We start from the raw sequence: 19,296 nt of genomic DNA, 5'->3' as shown, positions 1-19,296 counted from the left end.
ACAGCCAGCATATCAGCAGGAATAAATCAGAATCTCCACCAACGTCCAAAATAGCCTCTTGCAACAAGGCATCGTGCTTAAGGTTGCAATGTTTTTCCCATTATCTTCTAAACTCAGTTACTCACTGACAGCTCCTACCAGAGACCTTGCTCCCACCAGTCTGCTGGAGCTCATCCAGCTGCCTGTGCCTGCTGTGGGAAGGGAAACACCAGGCTCCAGCTTCAACAGAGCACAAGTCTCTTCCACAACTCCTCTGGATTTGGAAAGGGATGTTTCCAAATGCTGTCAGCACCAACTCTTCAATGCTGTTACTTCAGCTGGCCTTTGAAGATTGCCGGTGAGCTAGACAGAGAGCAAGCCCCCTGGGAACATGGAATGCCAGCACCACCCACTGCCTGTAAAGGAATGCCTGACACACACGCAGTGCCAGGGGAAAGCTCTGTGATTCTGCCCTGAGACAGCTGTCTGTCATAACAAACTCCTCCTTCCCTTGCTCTGCTCTTCTTTCCAAACTAAATAGGAAGGGAATTACCTCACACCCCCTCAAAAAAAGCTTGGTCTTGTTCAAATAGAAACATGGGTTGCCTGGGTTGGCTCCAACACTAAATCTAATTAACAGAAGAACAGAGCTGAAATAAACACATGAGAAGTTGCTTATTTTCTAAATAAGACTAAATTTATTCATTACCCTAGTAAAAACAAAGTTTGGATTACAAGTGTCTGAACAGTATAAAAGTACAAAACAGGTTCCATAGATTTCTAATACATTAATACAAAGTGCATGACTACTCATTTTGCATTACTACCGGGAATGGAAGAGGTGGGAGGGAGTAGGGGAAGCAGTTGGCGGTTGAAATCTAGCAATAAATAAATAAATACAGAAGAGATGATCCATATCAGAGCACATCCTACCACCAACACTGCAGCCTTCTTAGGTGTACAGAATTACTGATGCTGAAAACACAAATTCACATGAAATAGGTGTCTGCAAACACAGCAAGAACTCTTGTTCAAGCCCTTATTAGACATGACCAACCTAGTTATGCCTTTATACAATCAAGTATCTATTATATCTATGGCTGGACTCAATGGGCTTAGGTCTTTTCCAACCTGAATTATTCTATTTGGTTGAGAATAAAAGCAAGGTAAGCAGCTTTGTCCTCCCTTAAGAACCTCAGAGTTTAGGAAAAGCAAAATGAGTCCAAGGTAAGGCTGTGATAAGTCAAAGCCCTGTTTCCCCTGATTTTCTTTCTCTCCAGAGATTGGCTGACCCAACAGGAGAGGAAAAAAGAAAGAAAAAAAAAGCTTTGAGGGTAGAGGCTCCTCTTAAAACCTGCATATCTTTCCCTATCTATATTTTAATTTGCTAAGTATTCCCATTTCAGGAACCGAGACTACATGGAAATCCAGTCCTAAACCCTACCCACCACAGTATTATGCCAATGACTCACAAAAAAGGAAAGCTTAGAATCATAGAATATGCTGAGTTGAGGGACCCATCAGGACCAACTCCAACTACTGGCCCTACACAGGACACCACAAGAATCACACCATGTAGCAATCCATTGTAGGATATCCTAAAAGAGTAATAGTAAAAAAAAAAAAAAAAAAAAATCCTCCCTCCCCCTAAAACCAGGAAAAAACCAACCAAACAAAAAGCAGAATTCCCAACTCACACAAGTAAAACCTTCATAAAAGGAACGTGAAGCAACTGGGAGCTAAAACTGCAGCACAATCTTCCAGGAAGCTTCTTCCACCCTAGAGGCAAAGCAGAGCTTGAAGGAGTGTCACAATGATTTGCACATGAGCTTGTCTGGGAATCTGTGTAGAAAGTATTATCTTTTGATCACATATGCAAACAGAGCTGCTGCCTTGATTCAGCACGGCACCATTCTTAGCAGAACTTTTCAGATTCAGTATTCACAAAAGTGTTGACCTGGCAGCTGCTTAAACAAACAAACAGAAAAAAAAAAAAAAAAAAAAAACCTAAACCCAAACACAGAGAAACACTGCAGGGGAAGGGTTTCAAAACAGTTATAGTGAATCCAGACCCCAGGCTGCAACCAGATTATGTCCCTGAACCAGAGCCTAACTTGCTTAGCAAGGGCTTTGGTTCTTTGTCAGGTCCAAAACTAGGAGGAGTCTTGTTTGTGGTCACATTTCAGCTGCACTGGGCCTACAGAGAGCAGTTACTCACTTTTGGCTGCCATCTACACCTGACTTGGGCATCAAGGCGTTTCTTGGTCCATCTCTAACCACCAGGGGTTACTACACCAAGCCCAGGGTGTCTACTGTTGGCTTAAAAAAAAAGTAACTTCCCATTTTGCTATGTTCAGTTCTTAGGTAAATCTTAATCCTTAGCTAAGGTGGAGAGCTCTCCCACCCCTTCTCAAGAGCACTTTTATGCTGGGGGCCTTCTCAGATAGCTACCACTTGAAGTAGAGATGTCTGCAGATTACCAGTCTGTGTCACACGGGAGGAATGAAACACTTGTCTTTGTTATGTCAGTAGTATAGGGTGAAATCGCCACACCTTTAAAAATATATATTTATATAACTAGAGAGGTGACTTATAACATTTCTATGTATTAGTTCATTTCATTGACTCATACATGTCTAAGAATGAAATATTTTCTTGGGAATTTAGGAAGTTTGCCAACCAACTTTTAAAGAAAGAAAAAAAAAATCCAAAAAAGCCTTACAACCACTGCTTCTTTCAGTACAGAAACATGAGCTAATATACTTTAATATACAAACCCCATCTTCATATTCACTTGGGAAGTGAGTGTGGGGGAAAATTAGACAACCTTGCAGCAGCATTCAGCTTTGCCAAGTGTTCCATAGCATCTTAAATATTATGTACAGTCTTTTTGAAAGGATACAAACTGGCTTCAGAGTTTGTGGAATCGTAGCAGTAAAACCCAAAACAGTTCTAGGGAATAGTCTTTTGGCAGCATAGCAGGTGTCCAAAGTGAACAGTCACTTTGCTAGTATTTTTCCAGAGAATAAGAGGATCTGTATAACCTTCTGCAGCTATCCAAGGAAGTCACCACTCCTCCTGGGTGGAGATTGCTGGAGATTGGGGTCCTTCTTGTTCTGGCTTTTCAGTGGCAGATTTTTTATTGCTACAACAAGGTTTGAAGAGATGAGTGTCTATGAGGACTTCTCCAAAACGCCCTTTGTAAATAATTCCACAGCAGACCTTTTGCCTGGAAGAAATGGCAGGGAGACAGTACTTTGTTTAGAATATACAGAATTCACAAACATGCAAAAAGCAAGTCTGACCCCAGACACTACTTTATTGAGCCACCAGCCCAGAGAACAGGGGCAAAAAGACTGCTCGCAAACAGAAAACAAGTCTGTGTCTAAATCCACAACAGGTCTTCGGGGGAAAAAAAAAGAAAAAAAAGAAAAAAAAAAAGAAAAAAAAAGAAAAAAAAAACCCCAACATGTTTATACAAAAACCAAGTCTCCAACTTTGCTTCCCAGAGAAGTTTCAGACACAACCATCTGGTCTGAACTAACCTTGGCTACAATGTACTTGCAAATATTATTTGAGAGGAGGCAGCAAAGTCACAACAATTTCAATTGAGCAATTAGCTAAACAAGGGATTACTATGTCACAACATGCAATAAAGATAACAAGCTCGTCAGCTCCCAGAAAAGCTTGTGGTTTTCCTCCCACTCCAGAAAGTTGTTGGGGTTTTTTTGGGTTTTTTTTTACTTTTTGTTTTTTTTTTTTTTGGTTTTTTTTTTTTGTTTTTTTGTTTTTTGTTTTTTTTTGTTTTTTCCTTTTTTCTCCCAAATGACTACCATCACAAGTCAACCAAATCAAATGCTATGTTTTGCTGGCAAGCTGGGAGCACTCTTGTACGTAGCAACACATCATATCTACAGGGCATAGTTTTAAGAAGAGATAATGACAGACAGGAATATAATCTGCTATTCCCAAAACCAGCAAAAATATTTCCCAGCAACTGTTTTAACGTTTAGGGAACTGAAGGGAGATAGGGGAAAATGTCTTAAACACAAGCCATTTCTTTCCAAGCATGAACAGACAGGTGTTGTATAATGCCCTGTGACTTAAAATCATATCCCTATACCAGATCAGGATGAAGAGGCAAAATTCAAGCAGCATGTATGCAAAGTGAGCTTGCTGCCTGCACAGAAGGCACATTCTGCTTTTTACCTTTTCCAGTAGGTGAGATCTAGGAAGGAGAACACTGGCGTTCTGCTGGCCCCAGCGCTCAGCTCCGTGTCAGAGCCATCGTCCGACTGGTTACTGTAACAGGGCGACTGAGCTGGGGAGGCACTTGAAGTTGTGCTGTGGGCATCAGAATCTGCAGGGCAAAGAAGAAATGCAAGGATCAGGACATGCACCCAATGACCTACCCTCCCTCCTGACTTGTGGATTGGGAGTAGGGGCACAGATATGCTAAATTAACAAGAAAAACCTAACAACAACAACCCATTTATTTCACTTGCTCCTGCCTGTTTCAGTATAGAGTGTCAGGATTTGTGAAAGAGCCTTCAGAAGTGGAAGGAGTCCTTGTACATGAGGGATTGGAAAGAGGTTCAGGATCAGGCTTCAGTTTCTAGCTCTCAAACCCAGCCCACGCTCTGAAATCACTGGGACATCCCTCAATACAGTGAAGATCTGTGCTCCAGACTTTCTCACTGTACATTTTCTTTCCCACCCTTTCAGGTAACGTGCTGCAAAGCTTTTCCAAATAGTGCATTATATATATATATATTCTCATTATGTGCTAGGTAGTGTTGAGCTTTTGCTGGATCAAGACCAGGAGCTACAGACCCAGGGCAGACACACCCCAACAGTGCCTGCTCTCCCACATTTCAGCTGCCATCTCTGGCAGCTACAGTGACAAAATCAGATTAACTGCAGTGCCTTGAATGAGGAGATAAAAGCTCATTGAGTCAGGGCCTTTACTGATTCTTTGGAGACTTCTCCTTCTGACTGGGCAGGATAATTAAAAGAGAGAGAGACCAAGTCAGCAACAGTTAAGAAGCTGGAAGGCTTGCTTTAGAAGAAAAGCCTTAAGTACTGACACACATTTAGAGCATAACTGGCAGGTGGTTTTGTTGGAAAGCTGTGAATCCAGATCTGTTTGGAAAGTCCTTGTACTACTGGAAAGAAATCACTGAGACTGGCAGAGGAAGGTATAAGGAAACATGGTAGGAATTTAAGGGTGGGGTAAATCTATGTTTAAAAGTACATAGGGAAGAAAAAGACTGCAATGTTTTTTTGGGAAAAGAGAGCTGAAAATGGCCATAGCACATGACTGAAAGCAGGGAGAAGCCTATTCCAGCTTCAGTTTCAGTATCTTTGCCCAGGATGTTCTTTCCAGGGATATGTCATTTAAATGTGGGACATAAGCTAGAACTGCCTGCACTTTCAATCCAGACTCCTCATGCCCCCTTGCCACTCCCCCACCTCTGTCTTGAAGCCCACCCTGCACACAAGCTCTTCCTTCTCATTCCACATCCTCCCAAAACTCTCAGAGGATAAGAGGCTGTGAAAACAGGGAGAGCCCAAACGTGGGAGTGCACAACCAAATCTAGACAGTGACTCAGCTTGGCCAGTTAACAGCGAGCTGTGTTAGGGAAGGCTGAAGTTTATTGCCAGAATTTCTTTGGATCCACTTACTGTGCCGCTTGAATTCCTTTTGCAGTTTGCTGATTTGATTGCTCTTTATTCTGCTTCCAGAGAGAGTTTTCATTTTCTTTGGTTTCAATGTTGTTTTAAGGCTGGGTCCAGCCCTGGCATCTACCACCTAGAACAGAGAAAATGCATGTCTGAATACTTGTGCATAATGCCCAGGTATTTCTCCAGTCAAGACACAGGTACTGACTTAGCAGAAGGTGTTCCAAACCCCCTTGGTTAATCCAAGGCATTTCTGTGCACTGACACTCTCATGTTTCATTTAAATCTGGCTAAATCTCAGCCTCTGCAAGAGGCTGAGTCTGCAGGAAAACACAGCAAACTAGTTTAAAAAGCACATTTGGTTCAACTTTTACCAACTTCCCGTTTTTAACACATTCAGTTTAGAACCAAATAATTGTTTAAGCTAATACTGGTCCAGTTAAGAGTGTCTGCCAAGCATTTGCTCTGTGTTTTTTTTTTTTTGGCGGGGAGGGGGGGTGGTTTAGTCATAAATTTAACTTTTGAGTAAAGCTAGTGGTAGTTATGGCTCCCAATTCTATCAAGGCATGCTGGATAAAGATTATTATATACACAAGGAATCCTGATCATCCTCCCAGCCTTAGGCCTGAATTGAATTAGACATATCAAAACAGAATATATGAGTGAAAATAGCTGCAAGATTATTAGTCATTGTAATTATCTGATTAAATGAGATTGATTAATGTGTTGCTTGAGCAAATCACTTTGTTTGGGGGAAAAAAAAAAACCAACCAATTTTGGATAAAGGCCAAACTTGAATTTTATTTTTTTTAATGTCCTAAGAGAATTTTGGACAAAGTCATGAGCTTTGGAAAACAAAGAATTACAAGGCAAGTTGGTCTGTGACTACATCTCAGGCTTGCATAATCACCATTTGCACATAAGCAGGTAGGAGCCACACAGTAGTAAATACTCCAGGAAGGATTTAAAGATGCTGATGGTGAGAAAGGAGAGTGTGGGTGAAAGAGCAAACCCCAAACCCCTGCCAGCACCTCTCCTCTCTAGAAAGAGTTAGTTTTCGGGCAGAAGAGAAATAAATTACTAACGTGATTCCAGTTTTTTTTTGATCCTGCTGGTAATTTTTTCCATCTTTTCACCAAAAGAACACAGGCATTGCAAATATCTCCTGAGCGAGCCTCACGGAGCCTGGCAAAAACAAAAGCAAAGATCACTTAACAACAGTTAATAAAAGCACACCTCCACTTGGTAACAGCAAGAAGTATAAAAATTGATGAATAAGAAGGGTTCTGAAATTCTGTTTTTCTGACATTGCAGTTCATGTGGGATGCTCAAACTGTGCCATTTAAAGACCAGGTCTCACTTTCAGAAAGCACTCTTCCACACAGAAATAAAAAGGTGGCACAATCCGCCTCCAGAGGGGCACTGAAAACAACAGACCCATCACCTGCAGGTTTTGGAATCTCTTCTCCCAAAACCAAGACACAATTGCAGCGGATTGTTTTGGAGCAGGAGGAATAATCATGTTATTCAAACGTACACTTGGGAACAAACATCAAAAGCTTACTCAGGTCTTAACTTTCCCACAGAGCTTCAAGGATGAGTAACAAACACCACCTAACACACTCCCACACGAGCACAGGATAAGATTTCAGAAACAGCAGTCACTGGAATGACAGCAATACTTGCTCCCTCTAACAAGCTTTCCTCAGGAATCATCTCTACTGCTAACCCATGCTAAAAGAAATACAACAGGGAAACACTGCATAATTTTTCAGCTAATTAAATAGGAAGACTTTGCATCATTATAGATTAATGAGGCAGGCTCAGAAAACCATTATCTGCCCAGTGGTCAGGCTGCATTTTTACCTTGGCAAACATATTTCATATAGCACAACAACAATGGTCCTGGTAAATTGCGAACTGCTTCACTGCAGTTAAAAACAACAACCACCAAAAAAAAAGCAATGGATCTGCACACAGCCTTTGACTGCCAAGGACAGTAGTGAAGAAACATGATAAGGAAAACTGCCAGCACCAGACTTGTGTACAAAAATCCAAGGTAAATACAAAGCACTCTAAAGTTCACTACATGAAAAGAGTGTTTCTAGAAAAAGTGGGGAAAATTTGTGAGTTTTATACAAAATTTCAAAGCTCTTCAAAGGTATTCAAAAAAAATTGAAAGATCACAGTAACTGGTACAAGAAATCTCTAGTATTTAGTTTTATTTACCAATGCTTTCAAGTAACATTGCCTAACTGGAAAGCTAATCACTTTCCAAATGGTTTTCCAATGAGAAATTTTAGTAACACATTGCTATGTCCTATTTGAACAAAGACACCAATATTTGTAACAGGATACTCTGCATAAACCCGGCTGAAACTGCTAAATATTTACTCATCAAGTTTTATCTACCATTCTTGAATTTTCAGAGCCACAGAAAGCCTCCATGGATGTGTGGAATTCATTATTTTATGTAGGCGTTTACACCTCTATGGAACCAGCAAAAAATGCACAGTCTGAGAGATGACTAAAATCCCTGCACGTGCTGTGGAGGCGGGAGAGACACAAGCCTGATCCTTTGGTGTTATGAATTACCAGCTCTCCCTTGGCAGTGACAACAGACTGAAAATTAAATGGTACCATACACAGCAGCAGGATCCCTCCTGTCTGCCCAGGAACGCTGTGAGGAAGCTGAAGGCAGCCTTCTCCCACCACTCCCCTCTGCTAACCTAATCTCTCAGGCTTTCAGAGCAAGAAGGACAGTACATCAGGTTTGCAGCTTAGAGATCAATGCCAAAACTGCTGACCAAGGTGGGAATCTTACCCAAAACAGTTCTGGAAATCCTTTTCATAACGTTTGCTGTCAGTAAAACGAGAACTGGAAGACTTAGCTCTGCAAATACAGCAGCCCTCTATACTCCGGTACATCTTCGGTTTGTGAAAGCCAAACATCTTTTCCTCCCAGCTGTACCCTGTGAAAACAAACAGAAACTGGTGTTAATTATCACTGTTAGATAATGGAAGAAAAACTGCTAGATTAGGGCATAGTTTTTTATTCCACGTTGCCTCAGAAGAACAGATGCACCTAGAATGCAGTTGTTAAAAAAAATTATATAATTAACAGCTGGAATATTAAGCAATACCCAGCAGGACCCACAACAAGCTCATTTACTGCAGAAATCTACTCCAAGGGCACATCTACAGACAGCACAACCCAGATGTGTGAATGCAGCCAACCTGGCCAGTGAAATTCCTGTGCATGTGGCAAAGCTGGCTGCAGGACAGGCCATGTGTCCAAGCCCATGGACAGGGAGCTGGCAGCTGAACTCTGGGTCACTGAACTACTTCATCACCACCACCCGTGCTGGTTGGAAACACCCCTGGCAAACTTTGCTGAGAGTGAGTAGGAGTCATTTTAAATGAGCTCAGTCATACCCCCGGGCTGTAGGGCAGACATACCTGAAAAGCTGCTCTAAAAACAGCAGGGTGGAGTCTCACCCAGCCCTCAATGGCCCTGTCTGCACTGCAGGACCCGGGAGCACTTCTCTCTTCTCAGGGCCTGGGTGAGCATCCCAGCTCCATGTCAGCACATGCTCTGTTCTCAGCCTCCTGCCTTCCCCACCCTGCTTTCCATGGGAAGGAAACCTAACTAGGAAAGAAAGGGCCAGGGAGCAGGACCCTGGGGCACATCTCAGCATGTGCCTACCACACACGCCCTGCCAAAAGGATGGAACTCCAGTTACAGGGAAGTTGTTGCTTTGTAACCACCAGCTCTGCAAACTCGGCACCAGCCCAGAAAGCCAAGAATGCCCTCCTGCTCCTGATCCTATTCTTTTCAGTACACCAAGGCTGGGATTTGCTATTAGAACTGGTATCATACAGTGGAGCCATTTTCCAGGCAGAAACTTCTCAAGTCAGTCACTGCAGTCACCATGACCCCCCACCAAACCAGTTCTCCCCTAAGTTGGTGGTTCCCCAGTGCAGACCCCTGTCAGGCACGGTCTGGCACAGCACGAGGCACTGTCAGAGCAAACAGGGTTCCCACAGCGCTTCAGAAACCCAAACCAACAACCGAGCAAAGCTGCTGCTCTCCTGGCACTGGGCCTGGACACACAGCAAGTCCTCACAGGCCACACAGCATCAGTCTCATAAGGCAGGCAGGGACTCTTCCAAGATGTTCTCTTTTGAACAGACCCTGGTGCAAGGTTTGCCTCCAGCACCTGCTGCAAGGAGCGAGCAGCCACCTCTGCTGCTCACCACACACCAAGGGCTCAGAGAAGGGACAGGCTGCAGGAAGCTCCAGGAGAATAGGTTCCCACTGCTTTAAAAAAAATTAAAATTGGATGGAGCCATGCAAATAACACAACATTTCCCTCTCTTTCCTTAGCAAAGGCCAAGCTGCTGAATTAATTAAGAAGATAACAAAAAAACCTACTGAATGACCCTGCAGCTCAGGAAGGACTTTCAAGAGAGGAGCAACTGTGGTGAGGGGGAACTCTCAGTCACTTCTCAGTCCCAGGTACTATCATTAACCCAACTCAGGTTACTGGTTAATGTCTGTGGCATAGGCATCTGTCCCCAAATCCTCCACCTTCAGAAAGGTAAGTGCTGTAATCCTTTTACCTTCCAGTGGTACAGAGAAAAATCATCTGAAATCTTGTGTCTACACTGCCAGGACTTGCCACATCATTATGGCAATAAAATATTTTGAAAGACAGGTTCAGGTGAGGCCAGAAACATGCTTCCACAAAATGATCGTACCCAGCATTACACGCACCTGACTGACAGGGGGATGGGGTGCAACAGGAAAAGATCCCACACACTTCTGCAGGACCACAGCAAAAGCTAGGGAACCACCCAAGCCCAGGCACAGTCCTATGTAGAGGTGAAAATGCATCTCCCCACCCCAGGAAGATCAAGAGCACAGGAGCACAGCAAGCTAAACATGCAGTTTCCCAGACTCCCAAGAACAAGAGAAAAGTAAAAATTGTATCCAATACTGTTGGTTAATACTCTGACACAAAATCCATCAAGGAACCTGTTTCCAGCTGAAAGTGGGCATGTCTGCATTTCAGTCTAGCATATATGAGACCACTTGGGGCTCCCTGAGGTTGTGGCTCTTCACAATTACTACTGCACCAACATTTAGGAAGACTCAACTCTCCATAAAGCTTGTCTTGACTTGTAGAGCCTGTTGATGGCAAGGCACTTGCTCAAGCTGAATGCCAAGGAGATCCTCCAGGCCTAGGAGAGAGATGGAAAGGATAAGTCCTTCCTTCCCTCCCATCCCAGGTCATGCTGTCTTCCACAGGCTTGAAGTGCTGAATTCCCTTCTTCACATTGACAGCACAAGGAGCTCACCTAGGGCTACGTTCTCCCAAGGCTGACTTGTGCAAACGTCCAGCATAGTCACCCGAAATGGTGTCAGCTTTTTAGGAGATTCACTACTCCCTACATTAGCACAGCATTGGCCAGAAGGCCAGGAGCAGATCTAGTAAGTGAAAGAAGGCATCCAGTTAGTAACCTGCTGAATGGGCTCACGGAGGGATGGTAGTCTCAGAACTACTCTCAGCCTCTGCTGGATGTGCAGCAAATGAATACACAGCCAAATCGGATAAATATTCCTGTCTTGTCAAGAAAATAAACAAGAGAGTATTTAGGCAAACACTGTGAGTATTTAGTTTCTTAGCACCTGATGTGCTTCTTCAGGAGATACTCTTGAGGACATTGCTCAACAAGCCTCTGGAGATCCAACAGCATGCTCACCTGGGAATTTTCAACTTCCAAACAGCAATTTTAGATGTTGTTTGACTACTCCAATGTTAAATCTGTGGCCTGGTACTTTTCTTTAGAAAGTCAAAGACTAATTGCCGACACAAAGTTCACCCATGCTGCCAAACTTAAGGCAAGAAAATCTTGACTGCTACGTGGCAAGGAACAAGTGTCAACAATGCAGTTTACTTTCTAACCAAGTTTCTTCCAGGAGTCCAGACAGTGATAAGACGATCTCTGTCACCAGCTGGTATTTACACCATAGCAGAATAAGATGCATGTTTTACAATCAATGTTCTGGCAAAGCCTGGAAAACACATATATTCTGAAAATATTTTGGTTTGCATCATTGCTGCCATTCTCACAGGAGCAGCCTTTCAACACCATCCTTCAATAGAAGGGAAACTAGTGCCATCTGTTTCCCACTTGATGAATGGTCAGCAATGGTATTACCACACATCATGCCTGAATGGGGAAGAGCTAGTAGCAAAACCACAAGTTTAACAGATTTCTCTGACAACTGCATCCAAGTGCAGTTATAAATGGAAGACATCAGTCCAGTTACACATTTAATCCTAAACAGTTGCCATTTGACCATTATACACTAAATATTCTGTCAGCTGGAGAGCTTAATAGCTAATATGGACTTAGAAGTAAATATGACTGTGCCATTTAAAAGGTTTAACTTGAAAGCTTTGCAATTTAGATCTCGAATTAGAACCAAGGAGTTAGGATGCCAGCTGCCCTAACACTGAATCTTAGCTGTGGAACTTTAACCATGTGAAATTTGGGACAGATAAAAAAGATGGCAAGTAAAAACTAAGTAACTTGCCTAGGAGTTAAAAAGCATTACACAACATAATTCTGCCAAATCTAAGCATGTTATTAATGCTATTTAACTTTGTTATTATTTGCCAAATTTAAGCACATTATTAAAATATATCAGCAGTTGCACAGAAGTGAAAGGGACAGATCTCCAAAAAAGAATCAGAAATCTTAGCAGAGCGTTATCCATCATTCTGCAGACATGAAGATTTATCTGCACTAGTGGGAAAGCAGTATTCCCCCAAGTCAGGGGAAAAGTGATCCTCTTCCCTCCCTGGTGTCCCTCTCCACACCTTTTCCTTGCAGAAGTTGCTATTTCCTCAAGTTCTGCTTTTTACAACTGCTTTAGCAACCTGAATGGACTCAGAAAAGTCTCCAGGAAAGAACTCTCTCCATTCTTCTGCTCTCTTACTTCTGAAAAAGCAGCATGAAAAATAGAAACTTGTCTTGCAAAAGAGAACAGTAAAGCAGTGGGAAATAAAAAAAAAGAAAAAAAAAATCCCCACACCCTGCTTATTACCTTTGTGAAAGGCTGGTACAAAGAAGCATGTGTGTGAAAATGGTTTCATGTTTTTGTTACCTGTCAGGACTAGAATTTAATGTTTAATTTTCTTTGCAAAATTTAATTTGATGATCTAAATTAAAAGGAGACATTGCTTCAGATGCTCATTAAGTTTTCAAGTTCGGGAAGAACTTCTGAACTCTTTCAGATCTTAAAGTAAGCTGAGCCACTTTCATTTGCTTTTCCAGATTCCTTCTGCATTCTTTCTGATCACTCAAGAAGAATGAAAACCTTTTATAATAGAAAGGACGGAATTCCTAGAAGACAGGCATGTCTCCCTTTGTAGCACAATTACCAGGCTACGAACATGGGAACGAACATGTTCACCTGCTTCTTGCAAAGCTGAAAGAAAAACAATCCCTGGCGTTACAAGAGAGCAGAGGCATGCCAGTCCACATACTTAGTATCCTCTTCTCTTCCCATCTCCCCTCTCTGACCTGGGATCGCTCACCCTTTGTGCAACCCAGAAGTGCCAGTACCTTTGCCAGAGAGAACAACGATTTGATTTCCCTTTCTGTATACACAACAGCCTTGGCACAGCCTCCCTGAAGCTGGGCTAAAGAAAAATACCATCTACCCTACATATGTTGATGCAGCCACTGTCAGTAGAAACCTCACAATTGTCATCCCTACAGCATTTCACTGGAACTAAGAAACACAGCCAAAATGACACTCTTTTTTAATTCTCTTTTCTTTTAAAGGGAACTAAACAGATGCCTTAATATAGAAAGAACATAGGTGCTCTGGCTTTTGCATCTGCAAGAGCATACACCAGGCACATGTACACACACGAAAAATGCTTCCAGAGTTGTCTACGGCGCCAGAAGCAGAGTCGCGCACCTCACAATAAATTCTTGAGCCTGTCCCTCTGCTGAAATAAACTGCAATACCTCTAACTGCAAATCAACTGTAAGACAGAAAACTGTATATCAAGAGAGGAACTGATCTGTATCAGAGACTCAACATAAACATACCTCCCCTGAGTTCACAGGCTGCTGCAAAAAACCCTTGGAAGAGATCCCTCAAAAAAAAAAAAAAAAAAAAATTTAACAGGATGGTAAGAGACCAATCTAATGGGAGTCATCTGAAAATGCAGCTTCAGTATCTGCAGAAATATTTTTTACTGTCATCTCTCCCTATAGTTTAAAACAGGTACTAATAACCAACAACCATAACCTTGAAATTGTGCATATTGTACACTCTTCTGGTCCCCTACAGCCTCAGATTTTCCTTGCACTTTCCTTCATCTCCACCCAAAAGAACTTTACTTGGAGGAAAGCTGTATTTACCAGGAACATCTGAATGTCACAGCATGCTTTCAGTTGATGAGTTCAGCAAAACCAGAAAAGGTCAAAACCACATCTTCAGGAATCTTTCATCGGACAGAATAAGCCGCTCTTTTGCTGGTAGATGTCCACAGCACTAAGCTGTGTGCTTAGTGCTGAAGCAAAATCTCAGCACAGCCAGTGCACCTAGCAGCAACTACTAAGCATGCATCAAAAATCAAATTGGACACTTCTTTCCCATTTTCGAGTCCCCATGGCATCCTAGCTGGATCACAAGCTGTTCCTAGTTACAGTTGCAGAAGCAGTCAAGTAATAAAGAAGTGTATTCACCTGTTGGATCTTCCCTGGGAAGGAAGTTCCTAACTCATTTGAGCTTAGCCACGTGGGTGTTCCTCTGAACCGCCGTGTAGTTTGTGCTCCAGAAGGGATAGGCCAAAGCATGAAAACAATAATCAGCAAGATTTGCATAAGGGGGAAAAAAAACTCCAAACCTGTCCCACCTGCAGACATTCCATCTTGAAAGATGACTTCCCCCTGCCTGAAACTCCTGTTGCATAACTAACACCACGCTCAGCCTGAGCACGAGCCCAGCAAGGAAAACTGGGATGTTCTGAAACATGTGCTGGAGCTCAGTCTGCGATGCTTATCTGAGCGCAGTCACCACAGCTGTTATGATGCTGTCTGCGAGCACCTGCTCCTGGAAACACCACAGCCACTCTGGATCCTGAGACACTGAACAGCTTTGATTTGTGTTTTTTGGCTAGGTTCTTTTATGTTGTTTTTAAAGAGGATAACATACTTGGATGGGGACTTAAACAGAAGGAGCAGTAATTATTTGGCAGAACAACTGAAGTAACTTCATTAAAAAGGATACTTTTCCATGTCCTTAAGCAGTATTACTGGTCATTTCACTTGGACTTTGGACTGAGCACATTCTACAGAAATGCAAAGGCTTGAGTTGTGAAATGGAGCCCTGCCTGGGCAATTTTCAAGTCCCAGCTCACTGGCTTTTTTTTTTTTTTTTTTTTTTTTTTTTTGTGGTGTTAAAAAGCAAGCACTACAGGGGGGGTGCAAGAATGAAGCTGATTGTCAAGTAGGACCCTGTGGATGTCGTTCATGTCATTATGAGAGAGGTACAAGAAATGAGGTGTTAAGAATCAATGCAAAGCAGGGAACACAGAAAGAGCTGTTCGGCATGAGTGAGACAACAAACCATCACAGTTTTAACTTTATTTTTAGCCTCCATGAATTCATCAGCTTTTTTAACATCTTCTGCAAAGAAGTCACTGATATTTTCTTCTTAAAGGAAGACCGAATACATCGGCAATTAGCTTCTTTTAGAGAATGAAGAGAGGAGGAATTTTTCCCAGAAGCTCTGGCACTCAATCCCACCTACTTTCAGTGGGAGCTGGATGTTGCGTGCCTGTGGGTGTGTTTGAAAATCCCGACTTGTTACTCGCTGCTTCTCTACCAAGTACCACAGATCCCAAGAAACCTAGAGCTCACCTGTGTACCAAAGGAGCTGAATGTCCACTGGTATCAGCATAAAAGTTTCCAGTTCACTGTCTATCCCTACGGTGCATAGTTTGTGCAATCTCTAATTTTTAAAAGCTGTAAACGACGCAGTGGATCTGCCTGCCTGCAGGCTGGTGAGAAGGGGGTGCACACACCCTGCACACGGCTGCCAGGAGCAGTCTCAGCTTTGGAAGCAAGCACTCAGCAGTAAAGGAGCTTGCTGAGGAACCATCACCCTCACCGACTGCCTTGTCCAAAGAGTGAAACACTTGTGAGCACGGCTGTCAGCCTGCCACCTTCCAAATTAAAACTCAAAGGAAAAAAGAGCATCACAGGCTGTGCTCAAGCACAGCCACTGCTGCTGCAGTTGTGGGCTCAGTGCAGGACGCTGGGCCTTCTCCTGCCGCTCCCCAGCCACGAGGGGACGGCGGCACGGCCCTGCCTCCAGCCCAGACACGTGTTCAGGGCACGGCAGCGGGCAGCATCCTGCAGCGGCTGCCGACACAGACACAGCGCCGGGGGGCAGCTCCCAAGATTTTTGCAATTGTAATGTTAATTGAATAATTTAGGTCCGAAGGACGGGCCATCAGTCGGGGACAAGGCTCTTTGTAGGATGAAACGGGGTTGTTCCCGCCAGGAAAGCGCGGCTGGGGGGGCTCGGCGGGCGGGATTCAGCCCTGTTCGCTGCGTGCGGGCACGGCCCGAGTAAACAACAGGTTTGGCAGGTCCCTTTAAATCCCTTCAGCTACACGCATCCGGACAGGGGGTAGGAGAGGAGACGGCAACTTTTATCTCGCCAAAGTGAGAGCGCAACGGGGAGCGCTTTCCTGGCGCAAGACGGTGACTTTAAAACAAAACAAAAAACCACCAAACCCGAAATAACAACGGTAAAAAACGCCCAAAAAGGCAGAGCTCGGTCGCGCCGCTGCCGCCGGGCACCGCGTGGCCCCGGGCACGGCCCCGCTCCCCCGTTAGCGCCGGCGGCCGGAGCCGGGGCCGGGCGGGCGGCGGCGCCGGGAACAAAGACCCCCCCGGGGCACACGACCTACTTTCGCGGGCGGCCCCGCCGGTCAGGTGGAGCCGCGGGAGCGCACACGCGGGTGGCCACAGCCCCCCCCCGCCCTGCGCGGGGCTGCCGAGCGCTTCAACTCGCCGAAAGGCGAGTAAAATCAGAAATAAATTGGAAGAGCACAGGAAGGGGAAGGCGGCGCGCCAGGGAGGAAAGCCCCGAGCGCGGAGGTGGGCGCTGCGAGGCGGCCCCCGCGCTACAAACGCCTCCCCACCACGCGGTCGCGGAGCAGCCGCCCCATCCGGCGCGGGGGGAGCGGCGGGAAGCGGGGATGGAGCCGCGGCCGCACCGCCGAGCACCCGGACCCCCGCTCCGGCGCGGCGGCGACCGTGCCCCGCCGCCCCCCGTCCTTCCCCCCCGCCCCGCGCCGGTTCCTCATGGCTCGGCCCTGACGTAATTCGAACATGGCAACAGTTTCACTTCAAAGGGCCGTCGCAGACCTCCCGGCAACGCGGGTACGCCGCGACGGGGGCAACGCGGACCCCGGAGCCCGGGACAGCCCCGGGGCGGCCGCCGGGGCCCGCCCGCCGCAGCGCCGGGCGCGGAGCCGTGCGGAGCACGCGTGCATCCAAAGTTTCACCGCCCCTCCAAACTCCTCCAAAACCAGCAGGCAGCCCCTAAAAAACACCGTCCCGTGCACGACAAGTGTCACCCCAGCGACACCCGCCAGGCCGGGGCCGAGCCCCCGCCGGGCGCGGAGGAGCGCTTTGCCCCGGCGCGCCGGGGAGCCGCGCCGCCCGCAGCACATGCGAGCCCTTTGTTTTCCCTGCAGCCGGGCGCTGCCTACGTGCCGCGCCGGGGGCACGCCGCTCGCCCCGCAGCGCTCCGGAGCCCCGACTTAAACTTGTTGGCGCCGGGCACACGCCGGCAGGAACGGGAGCCGCTTGCACTGGCACCGAGCTACGGAGCGGCAGGACGCCATCGCCGCCCGCCGCACCGGCCCCACGCCGGGAACGCCGCGCACCGGGCCGGGGGCAGGACGGGAAAGGCCCCACGCCGCGACCTGTGCGACCGACAGCACGTGTCCCGCCAGCCCACGGCCGCACGTTTTGCTCCTCTGCAGCGTGCACGGCCTCGGACTGCCCCGCACTCACTAATGATAACTGGAAACAATAAGAACTGCCCCGCTCTCCCCACGTGAAACACGGGGAGAGAGGGATGGGGGGCACCAGCGGGTCCCCCTCCCCTCCGCACGCCGCTGGCACCAAGTTGTGCGCGGGCGCTACAGGTGTGCGCTGCGGGGCGCGCCGGGGCCGCACCTGCGGCACCCGCTCCGCACCCGCGGGGCCACGCCACCCGCGTGGCGAGCCAGGGCAGCCGCGGCCCGGGAAAGGCGCCCTGCAGCCCGGTTTTCCAAACCCGCTCCGCACCTTAGAACTGCTTTCGGAGTTAAATCATGGGGAACTGGCTACTCTTTCCTCCTAAAGACTTGGAGATTTAATCGTACTTTGGGATGGGGGGGGGCAGAAGTCAGTTCTAGGGATGGGTCCGCAACAATGCGGGAGGCGTTCCTCTCCGCTCGCGCATCCTTTAAAACTCTACTAATCGAAGAAAAAACCGGGCGCAACGCCGCTCGCAGAAGCCACACGCGTGTCAAAGCTTTTCAAGGCGGCAAAGTCGTTTTGCCGCTGCAAAACTGCGGACAAGCTCCGGGGATTAACTTGGAATGAACAGAAACCACCGGCTTCTGGGAAAAAAAATAAATCCCAACACCACCAAAAAGAAAATAAAAAAAACAGAGGAAACCCACCAAGAGCGAACAACACAAAACAAACAAAACAAAACAACAAAACAACCCGAACAACACGAACCAACGAGCAGCCACAGAACTCAGCTGGAGCCCGGCCGGAGGAAGGGAAGGCATCACTCACCGCCGCTCGCCCACAACCCCCGTGCGGTGCGCGGCGCTCCCGCCCCTGCCTCGCGCCGCCCCGCCCCGCCCCGGCACCGCGGGACCGCCCCGCACACACAGCCCCGAATAGCGCCGCAAACACAGCCCGGAACAGCCCCGAACAGCACCGCAAACACGGCACAGCACCGCAAACACTGCCCCACAAACACTGCCCCGAACAGCACCGCACCCGCAAACACAGTCCGGAACAGCCCCGAACAGCACTGCAAACACAGCCCGCACACACAGCCCCGCGCATCACCGCAAACACGGCACAGCCCGCAAACACAGCACAGCTCCGCACACACAGTCCCGAACAGCACCGCAAACACGGCACAGCCCGCAAACACAGCACAGCTCCGCACACACAGTCCCGAACAGCACCGCAAACACAGCCCCGCAAACACAGCCCTGAACAGCACCGCAAACACGGCACAGCCCCGCAAATGCAGCCCCCAAGCATCACGGCAAATACAGCCCCGCAACACAGCACAGCACTGCAAACAGCGCCGAAACACAGCCCAGCCCCGCAGCATCGCCGCGAACACAGCCCCGCATCACGACCCTGCCACCCGCGGTGACAGGCCGGTGACAGGCCGGTGACACTCTGCCCCCTCCCAGCGCGGCGTTTGTGGCCATCGCACCGAGCCCCGCGGGGGGAGCGTCACAGGGAACAGGGAAGGGGTTTTTTTTCCGCTCCGGGTTAATTTTAATG

At 46.9% G+C, this 19,296-nt stretch overlaps 1 protein-coding gene across 3 annotated transcripts; it reads right to left on the bottom strand.

Moving 5' to 3' along the window:
- Nucleotides 1–654: 654 nt before the first annotated feature.
- SINHCAF (SIN3-HDAC complex associated factor) lies at nucleotides 655–18,613 on the bottom strand. 3 transcript variants are annotated; one of them, XM_041398835.1, is made up of 6 exons: nucleotides 18,562–18,613; nucleotides 8,486–8,633; nucleotides 6,747–6,846; nucleotides 5,665–5,791; nucleotides 4,189–4,339; nucleotides 655–3,208 (listed from the first exon to the last, which is right to left on the bottom strand). In XM_041398835.1, exons 2-6 carry the CDS (start codon nucleotides 8,611–8,613, stop codon nucleotides 3,046–3,048), a joined length of 669 nt encoding a protein of 222 aa, XP_041254769.1. In that variant the 5' UTR covers nucleotides 8,614–8,633; nucleotides 18,562–18,613; the 3' UTR covers nucleotides 655–3,045. The 3 variants fall into 3 exon arrangements, with proteins under 3 accessions (XP_041254769.1, XP_041254768.1, XP_041254770.1); XM_041398834.1 differs by lacking the exon at nucleotides 18,562–18,613 and adding an exon at nucleotides 15,613–16,405; XM_041398836.1 differs by lacking the exon at nucleotides 18,562–18,613 and adding an exon at nucleotides 14,437–14,844.
- Nucleotides 18,614–19,296: the final 683 nt, after the last annotated feature.

Source organism: Onychostruthus taczanowskii, unplaced genomic scaffold, assembly GCF_017590055.1.
Source record: "Onychostruthus taczanowskii isolate IOZ18803 unplaced genomic scaffold, ASM1759005v1 scaffold15, whole genome shotgun sequence".
Lineage (NCBI taxonomy): Eukaryota > Metazoa > Chordata > Aves > Passeriformes > Passeridae > Onychostruthus > Onychostruthus taczanowskii.
The sequence above is the reverse complement of the archived record's forward strand: the minus strand, read 5'-3'. Positions and strand labels throughout refer to the sequence as shown.

Excerpts from the sequence above, each read along its gene's own strand:
- SINHCAF (XM_041398834.1), bottom strand. The coding sequence starts at position 15,652 with ATGCTGATACCAGTGGACATTCAGCTCCTTTGGTACACAG. Across the intron at positions 5,792-6,746 it reads CAAAAAAAAACTGGAATCAC|GTGGTAGATGCCAGGGCTGG; the intron begins GTTAGTAATTTA and ends TCTCTGTTCTAG. Across the intron at positions 3,209-4,188 it reads GATCTCACCTACTGGAAAAG|GCAAAAGGTCTGCTGTGGAA; the intron begins GTAAAAAGCAGA and ends CATTTCTTCCAG.